Here is a 17453-nt window from a genome sequence, read left to right as displayed (position 1 = left end):
AAATTTTATAAATTATATACTTTATAAATTTTACACTATCTAGTCCAGAGTGGACAAATTGATCCTCAATAACTACCTGGTCATTAGTTGGTCAAAATTGGTGTGATTTTTTTTCCTCTCTTTTCTTCCAAATTATAGCAGAAACTAAATGTCTCATGCATTAAATAGCTGTGGCAATGCAAAATACTTTTCTGTTTTCTTCATCATCTATTCAAGAGGCAAATTCTTTTTTTTTAAACACTCCATTTATTTTTTATTTTATTTTTAAAAATTAATTTATTTATTTTTGGCTGCATTGGGTCTTCGTTGCTGAGCGCGGGCTTTCTCTAGTTGTTGCGAGTGGGGGCCGCTCTTCGTGTGGTGCGCGGGCTTCTCATTGCGGTGGCTTCTCTTGTGGAGCCCGGGCTCTAGGCTCGCGGGCTTCAGTAGTTGCGGCACACGAGCTTCAGTAGTTGTGGTGCATGGGCTCAGTAGTTGTGGCTCACAGGCTCTAGAGCGCAGGCTCAGTAGTTGTGGCACACGGGCTTAGTTGCTCCGCGGCACGTGGGATCTTCCCGGACCAGGGCTCGAACCCATGTCCCCTACATTGGCAGGTGGATTCTTAACCACTGCGCCACCAGGGAAGTCAATTTCTTTTTTTTTTAACATATCTTACACGTTACTAACATACTATGTACACTACACACATCTATTTTTTTTCAAGAAATATTTATTTATTTATTTATTTATTTCAGCTGCGCCAGGTCTTAGTTGTGTGCGGACTTCTTAGTTGCGGCATTGCGGCCTCTGGACTCTTAGTTGCGGCATGCCTGTGAGATCTAGTTCCCCTACCAGGGATCGAACCCGGTCCCCCTGCATTGGGAGCACGAAGTGTTACCCACTATACCACCAGGGAAGTCCCTCAAGAGGAAAATTCTAATTCTAGTAAAGAAATGCTACAAGGAAAGTAAACCTCATTTCTTAAAGGGGAACTTCCATATCACTCAACTTGCTGAGTAATCTAGGGTTTGGCTTCTCTAATCTGCCATTTCCTCATCTCTGAAAATGAGAAGTCATTCTTTGGCCATTTGACTCTTGCAGCTTTGCTGGGAAAATGTACATGTCTGAAGATAGTGATGTTTATCAGCAGCTGCCTTTGGAATGAAAGAAGTGCTATTATCACCTACTTTATGATTCACTGTGCATAGGAAGGAACCTGGGAAGACCTAATATACATATTGCTTAGCAATTTCCATTTTTTATTTACCAGTGTGTTGTGAACATATTTTCTTTTCTAAAACGGCTTTCTAGAGTGGGTCCAAGAACAATTCAGAGTTTTGCCTCTTACTGTTGATTTATTTCCAGAGTAGATAGTTCAGGCGAACTCTGTTTTCACCTTGTGGACTCTGACCCAAACTAGAGGATGGCAACTTGGTTTTGTGGTGAAACCTTTTTTATATGTTGAGGAAGTAAAGGATTTGACACATCTCTGCTTGGTGGGATGGCTGGGACTTCCATCCTTATGGAAGGAAATTAAAATATGTCAGCCCATTACTTGCAGGTTGCAATAAATGATGGTAGTACTTGGATTTGGCTAAAGGTATTTTTACATATTGTTGGTTAATGGGATATCGATGTTGCATTGTTTTATAGAGAATTGCCCAGATCAAAACCCCCGTCTCAGGAACTGGGATCCAGGACAAGATTCTGCAAAACAAGTTGTTATCAAGGAGGGAGATATGTTCCGCCTGACCTCAGATGCCACAGTGAATTCTATAGTCATTAAGGATGGAGGTAAGTAGTGGTCCCTGTCTATGGGAACAGCAAGGTTGCTCTTTACTACAGGGCAACGTTTGATGTTCTGTATGTAGAAAACTATTCTTAGCTTTTAGGATGTGGTGTCACTCTAACCATGGAGACAGGAAAAGTTCCTAAGGTAGAACAGTAGAATTCAAGAGCTGGAAGGGCCTTAGAAATCACTCAAGTCAAGACCCTTGATTTATAGAAAAGGGAATAGTTCCAGAAGGTCATCTCTCATAGCTAAATCTTTGTTACAACTATGGACAGTGATGAGAGAGTTAATATACGTGAAAGTGAGATTCAGATTGGTAGAGTCTTAGATATTTTTCTAGAAATGGTTTACTTTTAAAGTGAATGGATTGAAATTCATACACATGGGCATTTTTAGGGTGTTGAGATATGAACTCTCCATTTCTTTGTTTAATATGTTTTGAAAACAGGTTCAATTTTCTAAGCAGACTTCTAGTAAATTCTTTTTCCCAACTTAACTGCGGAAGTGCTTTTTTCCCCTCTTAAGATGAAATTTATTTCTCTGTACCTCAGAAAGATGTTTCAGAAGTTGGCTTACTTAGTGTTATTCCCTGCAGGACTGCTTGTATTTGGGGACGATAAAGATGGATCCAGAAATATTACTTTGAGGACTCGTTACATCCTGATCAAGGATGGTGGGGCGCTTCATATTGGAGCAGAAAATTGCCGCTATAAATCCAAAGCGACAATTGCCTTGTATGGCAAGTCAGATGAAGGTGAAAGTATGCCAACATTTGGCAAAAAATTTATTGGTGTGGAAGCCGGCGGGACACTGGAATTACATGGGGCACAGAAGGCATCGTGGACGCTGTTGGTGAGAACTCTGAATTCCTCAGGCTTGACCTTTGGCTCCCATGCCTTTGAAAAGGACTTTTCCAGGGGCCTCAATGTGAGGGTCATTGACCAAGACACAGCCAAAATTTTGGAAATTGAGAGGTTTGATACCCACGAATACCACAATGAAAGTAGGCGACTTCAGAAATTCCTGAGAGACCAGGATCCAGGACGGATTGTTGCCATAGCTGTTGGAGATTCAGCAGTCAAAAGCCTCTTACAAGGAACCATACAAATGATCCAGGACCGGCTGGGAAGTAAGCTGATCCAAGGACTGGGCTACAGGTGGGCATACATATCTCTTTACCTTCCTTCCTGCTATGTATTAGCATCTGTGTCTGTGTGAGAGGAGAGCGGGATGGAGAAAGAAACAAAACACTTCACAGTCTGACTTCAGGGGCCAGAATGGCCACTACCATTTGGAAGTCTGGTTGCCTCTTGCTTTGAACTGGAGGACAGAAGACTGTTTACAAAGTTCTTTTCTTGGCTTTGGTTTATGAAGCACTTTGTGAACCTTAGCATTGGGCTTGTGAAAAATTAAGAGCAGAAATGTACTGAAAAGCAATCAGGCAGTTTAAGGAGATTGACTTCCTTCTTTTATTATCTTCTGAAGATCATATGAAACTCAGGCTAATTGAGGCACCTTATGAGTTGAAAGGTTAGGGCCCAATTCCGTGCTAAGGTGTAAAAGTTGTCTGAAAAGATTGAGGAGGGGTGGAACATGCACAGTTTTCTTTTTCTTTTTCTTTCTTTCTTTTTTTTTTTTTTGTATCCTTTAATTTGAATCTGCTTGTTTGATTGGCACAGGCCTCTGGGGCCCTGGCACATGTGGGGAAGCACAAGTTGGAGGGCTACGAGGTTCATCCAGATAGTAGGATTCATTCCTACAATTTATTCTTGTGTTCTTATGCCATAGTCTAGTTAATCATGATTTCCTAATGCAGTTCTGGGTTCTGGGGAAGCAGCTGGCTCAACAATTAATTCAAAAAAACAGAAGTTTTAATTCTGCTTACTGTTCACAATAAAGTCAGGGAATATCTGCAGTGAAAAGCAAGAGGACTTCAAAACTCCCATGTTGAAATGATCTAGTTATTATTTTTTTCCTTTGATGGTTGGTTGATCTAGTTATTATTTTTTCTTTGGTCAGTGTTGGAATGGAATATTATCTATAGATATTGTAGAGAAAGTTAAGAAGGCAAAAATTAGTGAAGAAAAAGCATCTGTAATGTTCTTAAAATGCTTTTTACTCACCCAGGGAATATTTAGGGGATTCTAAGCGCCGGGTACCCATAGATACTTAGATGAAAGGACACTGTCTCAGAGTCCTCTTTTAATCTGGTGGATAAACAGAGACCTAAGTAGAAGGGGATCGTACAATGAGACACTTAGTGCAGCTACAGGGTATGATGCGAGTGCAAATAGAAGGAGCCTTGGGGAATCAGTAGAGGCTTCCCAAAGGTGAGAAGCCCGAGGGAAGTTTAGGAGTATACTATGTAGGCTGTAGAGAAGGAGGGCTTAGAGGTAGTTTTTTTTGGGGGGTGGTGGTGGTGATTTAATTAAATATTATATATATACAGAAAAGTGCTAAAAACAAGAATGTAGAGTTTAATGACTTATCACCATGTGATATCAGGGTAGCTACCACCCAGATCAAGAAAGAGAACGTTGCCAGTGTCCTGGAAGCCCCCATCCTATCCCATCCTGTTCACTGACCACTCCCTCTGTTCACCAAAGGTAAACCACTCCCCTGAATTTGTGGAGAACACTCAAGTTCAGGTTTGCCTGTCTTTGAACTTCATATAAATGGAAGCAGACAATATGTTATATTTTGTGTCTGGCTTATTTGCTCAGCCTCGTTATTGAGTGTCGTTTATGTTGGTGCATGCAGGGTGGCTTATTTTCATTGTTGTTTATTTTCTGTTGTATGACTATAGCACAGTGTATTTACTGCTGGACATCTGGGTGGTTGTCCAGTTCAGACCTCTCTTATAAAATGTGCTTCTCTGAGTGTTCTTTTATCCATCTCTTCATGCTTATGTACACATATTTCTATAATTTATAGACCTATGAATGGAAGTGTGGTCTGTTCAAAGTCAGACACCTACTTTGTTTCACTATCCAGTAATACCGGAGATTACAACTTTTGTTTCTTTATGTCATTATTGTTCTAGGTTTGTGTGTTCATTAGCTATGAATATTTTGTTTGACTTTTTTTGGGTTCCTCTCCCTACTGTTTCTAAATTCCCTTTAGAATTTAGAAATATTGCTGCTGATTTGATGGAGGAATTAGAGTTGTGATCCTTTGCCAACATTCCATTGCACTGACATTATCTCCAGGGTACATAAACATGCCCCTTTGAAGATAATGTTCTGGCATGCTGAAATTTTCCTCAAGTGGAGGAGGGAAGTAGGAGTGTTTTGGAGATAATATCAATAGAATAGAACATTGTTTTATAGTTGCTGAGGCAGTTCTGGTAAATAAAGGAAGCCTCTGATATTCTTCCTCTTCCCTCTCACACAGGAGATAATAAATTGAGACATTCTTCGTTTGATTCTTTCTGCTGTATCAAGGAATATAAATAGAGGTATAAAGCACAGTCGGCCAAAGAGTAGCTAATCCACGCAGGGGTGGGTGTAGAATCTGTAAGGTTGTAGGCATGCTTTGGTTAACTTTCATCCGTGAATATCCAGCCATCTGTCTAGCATAGATTACATTTGGCATTTTTTTTTTTTTCTACAGTAGGAAGTTGACATTTTTCTTCTCATGTTTTAAACCAGGAGTCTTAAGGCAAATTTTCTGACTTTTTATCTTTGTTCTTTCTTTTTTTTTTTGATTGATTTTGCCACAAGCTTGAGCAAAGTCCCTGGGATGTTTATCACAGTATCACAGAAATAAAATGGTGTTTTTCAAACATACTGCTTTCAAATAGCTTTTCAAATAGATATAAAGCATGTAAAAATTTAAATCTATTGGATAGTGATTCTACAGTTTTAATTTAAGAATATTAAGAAACCAATAATCGAGTGGTGTTCAGCCTTGTTTGCATACGTGAGATCTTAAAAAAAAATCCCACGCCCAAGGCCCACCCTACATCATTTACCTCAGGATCTCTGAAGGCTAGGACACACCCCCCTGCAATTTGTGCAGTTAAGGTTGATACCTAAGGCTCTAACCTCTGACCTGTGACTCAGGGGTTCTCAGTGTGGTTCCCAGACCAGCAGCATCAGCATCACTTGGGAACTTGTCATAAATGCAAATTCTATGGCCCCGCCTCAAACAATCAGAAGGTGGGGCCCAGCAATCTGATTTAACAAGCCCTCCAGGTGATCCTGATGCCTACAGAGTTCGAGAACCACTGCTCTAACTTGGTGGTTCTCCAGTGTGGCTGCACAATCGTGGCATCTGGGGAACTTTAAAAACAGACTAATGCCAGGCCCCACCTGTAGAGATGTTGTTTGCATCAGCGTGGGCTGGGTCTAAGCATGGATATATTCCTAAAGCTCCGTGTGATTCTATTATGCAGCTAGATGTGAGAACATAGCAGAGAGGAGAGTGGAAAAGAGAGCAGGTAATAATCATTTAAAAAGAAATGGGTTTGTGCCCAGAATGATATAGGAATGAAATGGGTATGCATTGAGGAAGGAAGTCAATGATTAATTGAAGTCATAGTCATCAGTGTTTCACCTGTTACAGAGCTGGACAAACAAGGATTTAAAATTCAGGTGCATTTTCTTCTGTGATGTCAGTTATTTCAGTCAAGTTTGGACTTGCAACCACACATGGAAAAAGAGGTGGAGGGGTTGACAAAAATGAAATAGAATTAACAGCACCTGTCATAACATCTGTGTTGGGGATTTGGGTCAGTACCATGACAAATAATCAAATGCACCTGCTTATTTTCCTTCTAGGCAAGCTTGGGCTTTGGTTGGTGTTATTGATGGTGGAAGTACTTCTTGCAATGAATCTGTGAGAAACTATGAGAATCATAGTAGTGGAGGAAAGGCTCTTGCCCAAAGAGAATTTTATACTGTGGATGGTCAGAAGTTCTCTGTGACAGCTTATAGTGAATGGATTGAAGGTAGGCGAGTACAGTTTATACTCTTGTAAGACATTGGTAAGTATTGTGACAGATTTTTTTTTTAAAGTGGTATTGTATTCAAATGACAGTCTGTTTAGATTTCTCAACTGGTTAAAGATGAAACCTATAGTTTCCCTACTGTACATAATCTTTTAGACTCAAGAGTTTTTTCTGGACTAGAAAATGATCTAGTTTAGGCACCCCCCAATTGGACTTTTGTTCTTCATTCTTGAGTCATATGGTGTACTTAATGGATTTGCTTCCTGGATTTGGTACCAGTTGAACCAATCTGGATGTGATCGGGTGAGCTGTCTTTGGTTATGTTCTGTGACAGTGAAATGATCTTGTACCTTAGATTTTCTCGTTATATAGACATGTCGGCAAATATTACCTTTGAACACATGCTGTATAAACAAATTACTCATTTTCTTAGCAATTTTTCCTTGATAATCCAGCTACTACATTTATCTGATGGACAAATTGAAAACACAGAAAAGTACAAAGCTAAAATTAATGTTTAACCCTATCATTCAGAGTTAATTAGCACTCTTCAATTTATGTTGCCTCCCCTAGTGTTCATTTTGTTTTAACCTGCTTTCCTCTCCTTAAATAATGTATTGTAAAGTTACCTTAGGTCTTTACTTTTTCTTCAGCATATTTTAAAAATAATAATCCACCTTTTAGAAGAACTATCATGTCTAGCACTGATGCTCTGATTTTTTCTCTTAAGGATGTTCACTGCAGAATTTCTGTACTTACCGACTTTGCTGCTAGATTTTTTTGGCTCCAGGTAGATAGGCAGCCTTCTGTCTGTGCTTGCCCACCAGCTTTTTTTTCCAACCAAAATTAATGTGAAATGAGTCATTAAAAAGTTCTTTATTACATCTGTAATTAGCCAGAAAGGTTTATTTTAGACTGAGCTTATAACTCTGTTTTGAGCAGCACTGTAGCAAAGTATTCACTGAAATGGATTTCTGGAGACAGAATGCCTGGGTTCATATCCCAGCTCTTTTACTTACTATATGATGATGGGCATGTGACTTTAAATTCCTAACCCTCAGTTTCCTCATCTGAAAAATGGGGATAATTATGGAAACTACCACATAGAGCTGCTGTGAGTATCAAATGCGAAGAATATGAAGTTTTTTAGCACAGTGTATATAGTAAGCACTAAATAAAGGTTAGCTATTTTAACAATAATGCAAACATGACCTGGGTGTATTTTGTGTCCTTGTAATTAAAGAGAGAAAGTCTTTTGCTTTAAAACAGAGTTCCTGGTATGTAACAGGGACTTTTCACATGTTCCATCTAAGCAGCCTTCTGAGTCTGAGGTGAGGAGATGGTTCCTTATTATGAATAAGGAACCTGGAATCAAGCCTTAGCTTTCTGCCTCCAAGACTACTGCTCTTTTGACCACGTCATGGTTGCCTCTGGCAAAAAGCATAGGTAGATGAGAAGTATTTCTAAGCAGGAATTTGGACCTGCATGAAGAGTTTAGTGGAACTGCTTCCAGGGAGACTCCAGGCAGAGGATAACACTGACAAACCTTGAGTCAACATTTCCTTTGTGGGAAATTTTGCTTTCATTTCCACATTACCAATGACTCCTCTCTTCTGGAAGAGGATACATTCTAGCTATCTACTGTAGGATATTGTTTGTATTCTATGTTCTCAGTGGCTCCTATTTTCTGGATGAGGTAGAAATTCTCTCCAGGAAGCAAGGAGGATAAAACTTATGTCCTTTCATACTTCCAATTCAGTAGTGCTAATAGGAGATATCTCAGGTAGGATTTTCTTCTACAGCCAGAAAAAAATGAGGAATAATCGAACAATACAGATTTTTTCCATGCAACATAGCTTTTTTTTTCTTTAAACAGAAACAAATTCTGATGGTCTTTTAAGCCAAAACTTATTCATCTAGAAATCTTTTTTTAAAGCATTATTGAAATTTTATATGAAAAAATTAATGTTTCTTAGTTCTTTTTTTAGATAATTCTTTTTGGTAAAATCTGAAATTTGGGGTAGTGATTGTCATTGCTACCATGAGGTTTTTGTTTACCTTTGCTTTTAACCTGCCTGTTTTGATTCTTGGGAAGGCAGAATGATATAGAGTTTAGGAAATTGGACTCTGGAATTAAATTAGCATTCATTTGCGGGCTCTATCATTTTTCAGCTGTCAGTCAGACTCCTTGGCCTTTGCTTTCTTTATCTTTAATGCATATAATAGCTCCTATATCTCGAAGTTGTTTTGATGAAAAGTTATTATGTATGTGAAATCCCACAACTGTTAGCTATCGTTATTGTTTGAGTTATTATTATTATTTAGACAGAATTCCATTATAGGCTTTAGTATTTATATGCAAGAAACATATAAAAAAAGAAAACACTTTACATTTATTAGGTTCTTTTTTTTTTCTTGTTTTTTTTTTTTTTTGCTTTGTAGAAACAGGAAAACATGGTGGATCAGAGTCTAAAGGAGCAGAATTCAAGACTTGCTCAGGTTAGGTTTTATCAGGATGTTCTCAAGACTGTAAGGATATTTGTGTTACTCTTTGTGCCTTGCCTAAATTTCCCTCTTTTTTATTCCCCTAACTTGAATAAATGAGTTTTTTTTACTCCTATCATCGACTTTTAGAGTCAGTATCTTAAAGTAGCCCCAGAGTAGTTTGCCAGTTAAGTAGAAGGATGATAGTGAAGTACAGTTAGTAAACAGATATCTTTGAAATGTGGTGTTTTCCCACATTTCCATATTTTCCATAGCTTCCATCTATTCCATATTCATTTGCATTAAATCACTTTTTGAACCATGACAGATTATATCATGGACAGTTTAGAAGCAGGAAACACTTCTACACTTGGTTGCATGTTAAAGAGTATAAGTTATGGAGATGCTGGATCAACTTTTCAGTTTTCATCTGCCTAGTTGGGAACCAACTCTGAATTTCAAAAGGAGGTATTAGGAGAGATCAATAATTAGTAGTCCCTGGATTGCAAGCCTGACGTTATCCCAGGAAAGGAGCTGAGTTGGACTGGGGCACTATCATGTGGCCTTTAGGTCACATTGCAGATAATAGTGGGAATACTCATCCCTTCAGTAGACATTTATGAGTCTGCACTATGAGACAGAGCAGTGAATACACAGATGCATGTACTTTGCTGCCTTTACTGATGTAGCTTCCAGGGAGGTGAGCTGTCTTCCCATTGGAATGATACGAATCATACCAAAGAGAATATCAGAATGAGAATACCGGAGATAAAGGTTACTTCCAGCAAGGACGTTTGGGAAGTACTTAAAGGTTCGCCTGAATTTTATCAGATGAATAGTATCTTGGTTGACGAATTAAGAGTGGAAGGACACTGTAGATAAAGACTAAAGGATGAGAAAAGGCACAGAAATGAGAGATTGCCTAAGGCAAGCTGTTATTCTTAATATTAAGATTATGTGTGTGCTAATGTCCTGTCTCATCCTGTGCATGGATCAAATTGAAGCATTGCTGACTTGTGTTTATTTTAACTTTTGATTTGTGAGTCAGTGAGGGGGTTGATTTTACAAAAAAAAAATCACTTTCTTTCTTGCTTTTTGGTTTAGGTGTTTCTCTTTCAGGTTTCCGGGTAGAGGTCGTGGATGGAGTGAAACTTCATCTGCTGGATGACGTTAGTAGCTGGAAACCCGGAGATCAGATTGTGGTCGCAAGCACGGACTATTCCATGTACCAAGCAGAGGAGTTCACCCTTCTCCCCTGTCCCAAGTGCAACCGCTTCCAGGTCAAAGTCAAAGGTATCAGACTGCTCAGAAGGCTCTTGGGAAACACTCTTTTTGAGATATGACTCCTGGAATTCTTTGTTTTTCCTTCAGTCGTCATCATCATCATCATCTTCATCTTCATCAATATTGAAGTTCTTAGCAGTGGGGTGCTTTGAACACTAGAGTCCCAGAGGATGTTAGATAAAAGTAGTCATTGAGCAATAATGTTGCTGTTAATGATGTGTTATAGGTAAATCAGTGTTTTTGTGCCAGTTTCTATGTTAAAAAAAAAAAGATGCAGACTAGATGGATTGATTTTTTCAAGATCCTTTCCAACTACTTTCTTATTAATTTTCCACTATTAAATAATAGTAAACCAGATTCATTTTTTAATAGAAGTCTTTCTTTTTTTAATTAAAAAAAATGAAACTCATGGTTTTTGAGTGTCTACTTTCTTGGCAAAAAGTAGATCTCACTAATATATTTAAAATGAAACCAAAAAGGTATTTTCATAAAACTACATTTCCTATCATAATCTTGAATAATATATTTTTTGAGAGAGAGCAATGTACAATAAGATTCTTACTGTAAGCTGTGTTTATAAAGGATGACTGACATTTACCAGATACTTATTTTGAGCCTGGTAATAGGCAAAGCTTCTTACTTCATTGCCTCAATTATGGGATTCATTGTGCATTTCACTCATTATAGTTCCTTGCTTCTGTAATAAAAATATACATTTTTGATACAAAACAAAATAAAAACAAAACAAAATAATTTATAGTAACTATTTAATAAGTACTCAATGGGTAATTTAGAGCTTTGAAGGTTAAAGGAAAATTTTTTGCTTTAGAAAAAAATGGGATTGGCCCACTTAGCAGTTTTTTCTTGTTTCATTCAGTTTTGTACTTTTCTTTCTTGACAATACAGGGTATAAGCAGAAAACAAAAAGCTAAAAAACCATGATACGATCTGGCATTAATTTCAGTTGGAAATTCCCACTCTTGTTAACAAGTCTACATGATAATGAGTCTCCATAATCTCAACTCCTTGATTTATTTGTATTTTTCCTTCCTGAGTTTATATAGTAAAGATCAGATAAAAGCTCATTCTTAAAGTGTTTCTAAGCTTCCAATAAAGGTGGGAATTTAAAAGTGCATAATAATATTACAATAAGAAGTGGGAAAGGAAAGATGGTTATTTCTGTACTGTTAATGTCCAAATGCAGATTACTTTAGCTTTGAAGTAGAAGCAAAAACAACTTGACACTCTGTTATCAACATGTACAAAACCATTCGTTTTCCTAGATCCAACATGCATCTGGGTCTTCATCTGTCCTCAAGGGAGTAGAACAAGAGCACATGGACAGGAAGCAGAGAGAGAGAGAGAGACAGCATGGATTCTTAGTTAGATTCCGGATTATTGGTGCTGTTCAAGAGAGGACTGAACTACTTCAGGGAGGAGTAAGCTCTCTGTGTGTGGGTTTGATAGTTGGTAGTGAGGGTTAAGGCATTGAGTAGGGAATTAGACTAGATAATCCTTAAAATCTTTACTTCCTGGGATTCTGTGGTTCTGAGGTATTGAAGAATGGAAGAAAACAATACATTTTAATAATGTCTTGGAGTTACAGAATAAAGAGGACTATCTTTTTGACATAAGTTTTATGTTTTCATTGTTCTAATGTTATTTTTGCTTTGCTCTCATCAACCAGAAACGCCTCAGTTCCTGCACATGGGTGAGATTATAGATGGTGTAGACATGAGAGCTGAGGTTGGAATTCTTACCCAGAATATTGTAATCCGAGGAGAAATGGAAGACTCATGCTACGCTGAAAACCAGTGTCAGTTCTTTGATTATGATACCTTTGGGGGACATGTCATGGTAGGCAAAAGGATTTAATGAACTCTTTGAAACCCTGGCTGCTAAGTGCATGTGGAAAAAACTTTCAAGTTTTGGAATGAGATCTGTATGGCTATTGAAATCATATTTTATTTCTTTATCCAATAACAATGAGATTTTAGATGATTAAAAGATAAGGTTATATCTTTATTTAGTTGATCTGGACCTATAGTTGAACCATTTAAAAATTGTCCCATGAAGGATTAAATCAATTTACATTGGGAAGAACCAATTATACAGACAAAAAAACAAATAATCTCAGTATCATGCATGCAATTTCTGAAAGAATCAGGTTTTTTTTGGTTTTTTAAAAAATTTTTATTTATTTATGGCTGTGTTGGGTCTTTGTTTTGTTTTTTTTTTAAGGTTTTAGTTTTTTGGTTTTTTTTTTTTAAGGAATTCCTTTATTTTTATTATTTTTATTATTTATTTATTTTTAGCTACGTTGGGTCTTCGTTTCTGCCCAAGGGCTTTCTCTAGTTGCGGCAAGCGGGGGTGCCTCTTCATCGCGGTGCGCGGGCCTCTCACTATCGTGGCCTCTCTTGTTGCAGAGCACAGGCTCCAGACGCGCAGGCTCAGTAGTTGTGGCTCACGGGCCCAGTTGCTCCGCGGCATGAGGGATCCTCCCAGACCAGGGCTCGAACCCGTGTCCCCTGCATTGGCAGGCAGACTCTCAACCACTGCGCCAACAGGGAAGCCCGGGTCTTCGTTTTTGTGCGAGGGCTTTCTCTAGTTGCGGCAAGTGGGGGCCACTCTTCATTGCGGTGCGCGGGCCTCTCACTATCGCGGCCTCTCCTATTGCGGAGCACAGGCTCAGCAATTGTGGCTCACGGGCCTAGTTGCTCCGCGGCATGTGGGATCTTCCCAGACCAGGGCTCGAACCCGTGTCCCCTGCATTGGCAGGCAGATTCTCAACCACTGCGCCACCAGGGAAGCCCCGAATCAGTTTTTTTTAAAAAACATATTATGAAACGGTAAGCAGTACACATTCAAAATATGTTTCTGTAAAGATATTTTTTGTATGCAGATTTTTATTCTGTAAAAGTACTGAACACTTACTGTGTGCTAAGCATTGCTCTATGTACTAATGTATTGGACTCCTGGGCTGCATTTTGGCTACATGTGTCTTAAAATCAGTTTTTGTGCATTGAGTAGGCTATTATTGTTGGCTACGTTTCTGTTGCACTGATTTCTAAAATGTTGGTCAGTGTCATTTCTTTGTTTTTAGTAGTGTGATAAAAAAATCCAGTGTTTGTAAATATTGAGATCGCTCAAGTGGTGGATCAACAGTGGCGTTTTTAAAAAGGACTCAAGTAAACAACAGTATGTGCTAATTAAACATTGAGGGAGGATTTAGAAATAATTATTTATCAAACTCTGGTGGAGATTATAGAAATGAAAGAATAAGACAAGACTGGAAATGGCCAAAATATTTGAACAAACCCAAACATATATACAGAAACCATTTCTGTAGTTTTCCTTGTTACATTTCCTTTATTCCTAATGAGAGGCTATTTTTATTGCTCTTTAAAGCATTCACTTATGTAAGGAAGCATTTGCTAAATTACGATCCAGGAAAACAGTCTAGTCTAGTCTCCTTCAGATATTTTCTATTAAAACAATATTTTTTGCTACTTTGCTATTCTGAGCTACTTTGCTGAAGCTACTTTGCTTACATATTAGTTTGATTTTGGTTATCTTTGTGTTACAGATAAAGAAAAATTTTACTTCAGTCCATCTTTCTCATGTGGAATTGAAACACATGGGTCAGCAGCACCTGGGGCGGTATCCTGTTCATTTTCACCTGTGTGGAGACGTGGATTATAAAGGAGGGTACAGACATGCAACATTTGTGGACGGCCTATCTATTCATCACAGCTTCTCAAGGTGTATCACTGTGCATGGGACAAATGGCTTGCTGGTAAGTAGCCTCACATTATGTTGATGCATATTATGGAAACAGTTAACTCTCCTTCATTCTCATGACTTCTCAATTTTATATAAGTAAGCTGTTATACGACATGTCTTACTCTATCCTGCTTTACTGAGAGTTCTGCTGTTTTTCTCTGTTCTTTTAAGAGATCAATGAACCCTGACATTTGACTTTGCCCCATCAGCTAAGATGAAAACTTCTTTTTGCTTGTGTACTGAGCATGCCTCATGAATAGCACTTGTCGCTTAAACTGCAGTCAATCTTGTTACCAATGACATCATACACTTGTATTTCTGCAGATAAAAGACACCATCGGATTTGACACACTAGGTCATTGTTTCTTTTTGGAAGATGGTATTGAACAGAGAAACACTTTGTTCCACAATCTGGGACTCCTCACCAAACCAGGCACCCTACTTCCCACTGATAGGAATAACTCCATGTGTACCACCATGCGGGAAAAAGTGTTTGGAAATTACATCCCTGTGCCTGCCACTGACTGTATGTGAGTAATTGGCGGAGTGAAAAACTCACTTGTGATGGTCAAGGGCTGTTGGCTTTTGGGGAAGATGTTTTGGGGGAGGTTTTTAATAGGTGGGATTTTTCCTGATGAATGTTTAAATCACCTTAATAAATGCCTTTCAGGGCTGTTTCAACTTTCTGGATTGCTCATCCCAACAATAATCTGATTAATAATGCAGCTGCAGGCTCACAGGTAAATAATATTAAAGTGCTTCAGTTTTTTTGTATTCAAGTTTGTAAGTATTCTGGTTTATATATATGCAGTGTAGTTTGTGGTAATCTAACTCAAGCACCTTGCTTTCTGGTGCAGCTTATTTCATTGAGAGCAGGCTATGGTTGAGATGGTTCTTCTATTTCTTCTAAATCATTTGTGCCAGTTAGTATTTATGAGTGTAGTAAGACAGGTGCTAAATGCCAGAAAAGAGGTGGGCTCATATCTAGGGTTATCATGTCATCTCCAGAGTGTATTTTTAGTGTATTATGTACGATCTTTCTGGCTTCCCTATTTCGGTCATATATTAATGAGCAAAGAAAGCCTTGTGAGAGTGGATTATTCTGTAGAATATTATGACAATGGTCATTCTGGTCAAAGGGGCACATCCTTTTGTTAAATACAGGGATTGTATACACTTAGGAATTTCATCTCCTTGGTAAAGCAAGGACTCAATTGTGTGCCGTAAATTAACTATGTGCCTTAAATTGTTTCACATACACATACACAGGGATAACTTAAGAGTATAAATGAACTGTTTTTGGATGACAGAAATGTCTCCAGGATAAGCTTGGGGAAATTTACATTTGTAAGTGTGTTTTTAGAGCTGCTAATTTATAACATAAAAATGAATCTTTAAGACATGATACTATTATGAGTATATCTGTGCTGAAAACTATAGCACAGAAATATGAGCTTTGCAGCAAAACCTGAATATTCATATATATACATCATGGCTATTAACATTTTAAAAAGGAAAGAAATACCTAGCATTGTTTTCCAGGATGAAATAAAAAATTAGTTGAAGGGAGTATTTCTTCAAGATAACCAGAAAACAGGTATCACTGGGTGATGGTGGAATTCACATCTGTGATTTTTCTTAAAAACATAAAACATAAAACAAAATTCTCATTTGACAGAGCAGAGACCTGGACATTCAATCATTTCAGGCTTCTATTCATTCATTTTTCATCAAATATTTGTTGAGCCCATATAGGATTTGTGTTGAGAGTTTCTGATTGGAAGATGAGATTTTGGGTAAAGGTGACCAAGGGTTTGATGTGCAGTCTTACCCCAGGATCATCTTCTGACCTGTTACATTACAAATGAACAGTCAGAGCAGAGATTCCTTTCAGCTGTTTTCAGAAGTCATGGGTTGAAGATCAAAGCAAATTGCAAATAGTCCATGAAAAATGTAAGGTGAGGTTGCCAGACATCCTTACTAGGCCTCATGTGAGAAAAGAAGAAAGCAGGTCTCTATCTTTTCCATCTCCTGTATGTTCTTCTTCCTATTCATTCTGTGAGTTCTTTTTTTCTCTCCAGAAAAATTGTTCCGGTAAAGCTCATGTTTTGGCAAGGGTTTTCCTCCCAAAGTAAATCAAACCCTTTCTTCTTGGTACCTTTCCACTGCCTTTTACAAAGCTCCCTTTACCTGTTTTGACACCACAGAGTTTTAACAGGAAACAGCTGCTACCGCCTTATCCCCCTTTTTCTATCCCCCAACCTGAAACTCCATTGCATCTTGGTAGGGTTTCCTCTGCCCTCAGTTTACAGGGCTATGGTGTGGAGCCTTCCTCACAGCCCTCCAAGTCTGTTTTGTGCCCAAAAGAATAGAGGTGGCAAACACATTTTTCAGAGTAGTTTGTTTTACTAAGACCCATCTGTAAAGTTTTATCATGGAAAAATGCCACATACTGCATTCGTTTTGGTGATATGTTTTCCACAATTCCTCCCTCTATGCTCCTAAAGGACTTCGTTACAACTAATACAGTACTTATTACATATATTATATTTTAGTTCTCTCTGTATTTCCCATTAGAGTATGAATTCTTTGAGACCTGGCACTAAATAAATGTTTGCTAAATTTGAATTGATACCATACTTTTGGACTCTATATTTGAGTTTTAACAATCTGTTTAATCAAAGTTCCTTAATGTGAAGTTGTCCTTCACATTGGGCTGATTTGTAATTAAATCGTAAAATAAAAAATTGTCACAGAGATTAAGAACATTTCATTTCGATTTTTATATCTTATTTTGAGTGTCAGAAATTTTCAAACTGTTCTGCTGCTTTCGTTAAGGTAAGTAACACTGAAATTGAACAGACAGGACCCAGCCTGAGACAGCATCCTGATTCATGCATGTGGTGGTTTTTTCTGTTTGGCAAAAATTGCCTCGGGACAGGAAGGGCACTGGAGTTGTTTGAAAGAAGTCAGTGATCTCTGCATGTTGGTGGATAGTTGTTTAATAGGTATGACTCATCTATTGATCAGGTTTGCAGGTAAACGGAAAAAAACCCATATTGCTAAAAGGCTATGCTGTCTTGGTCACATGGAAGGGAAGGGGAGAATTGTTTGGTTCTAGTTCTGTATGACTTTTTTTTTTCCCCCCCAGCTGTTATTTAATACTTTGATTTAAAAAAA

The 17453-nt window shown here is 38.1% G+C and overlaps 1 protein-coding gene across 5 annotated transcripts in view; it reads left to right on the top strand.

Annotated features, from left to right (window-relative positions):
* The window catches only part of CEMIP2 (cell migration inducing hyaluronidase 2), a 79534-nt gene that overhangs the window by 19841 nt on the left and 42240 nt on the right, over positions 1-17453 (top strand). For all 5 annotated transcript variants that reach the window (XM_036855788.1, XM_036855789.1, XM_036855785.1 and 2 more), the window contains 8 exons: positions 1633-1773; positions 2367-2928; positions 6553-6722; positions 10311-10499; positions 12178-12347; positions 14077-14286; positions 14598-14803; positions 14944-15013. In XM_036855788.1, the coding sequence (XP_036711683.1) occupies positions 1633-1773; positions 2367-2928; positions 6553-6722; positions 10311-10499; positions 12178-12347; positions 14077-14286; positions 14598-14803; positions 14944-15013 (1718 nt within the window). The remainder of the gene's footprint in view (positions 1-1632; positions 1774-2366; positions 2929-6552; positions 6723-10310; positions 10500-12177; positions 12348-14076; positions 14287-14597; positions 14804-14943; positions 15014-17453) is intronic.

Source organism: Balaenoptera musculus, chromosome 6 (genome assembly GCF_009873245.2).
Source record: "Balaenoptera musculus isolate JJ_BM4_2016_0621 chromosome 6, mBalMus1.pri.v3, whole genome shotgun sequence".
NCBI classification, from domain to species: domain Eukaryota; kingdom Metazoa; phylum Chordata; class Mammalia; order Artiodactyla; family Balaenopteridae; genus Balaenoptera; species Balaenoptera musculus.
This window is presented reverse-complemented; position numbering and strand designations above follow the sequence as displayed.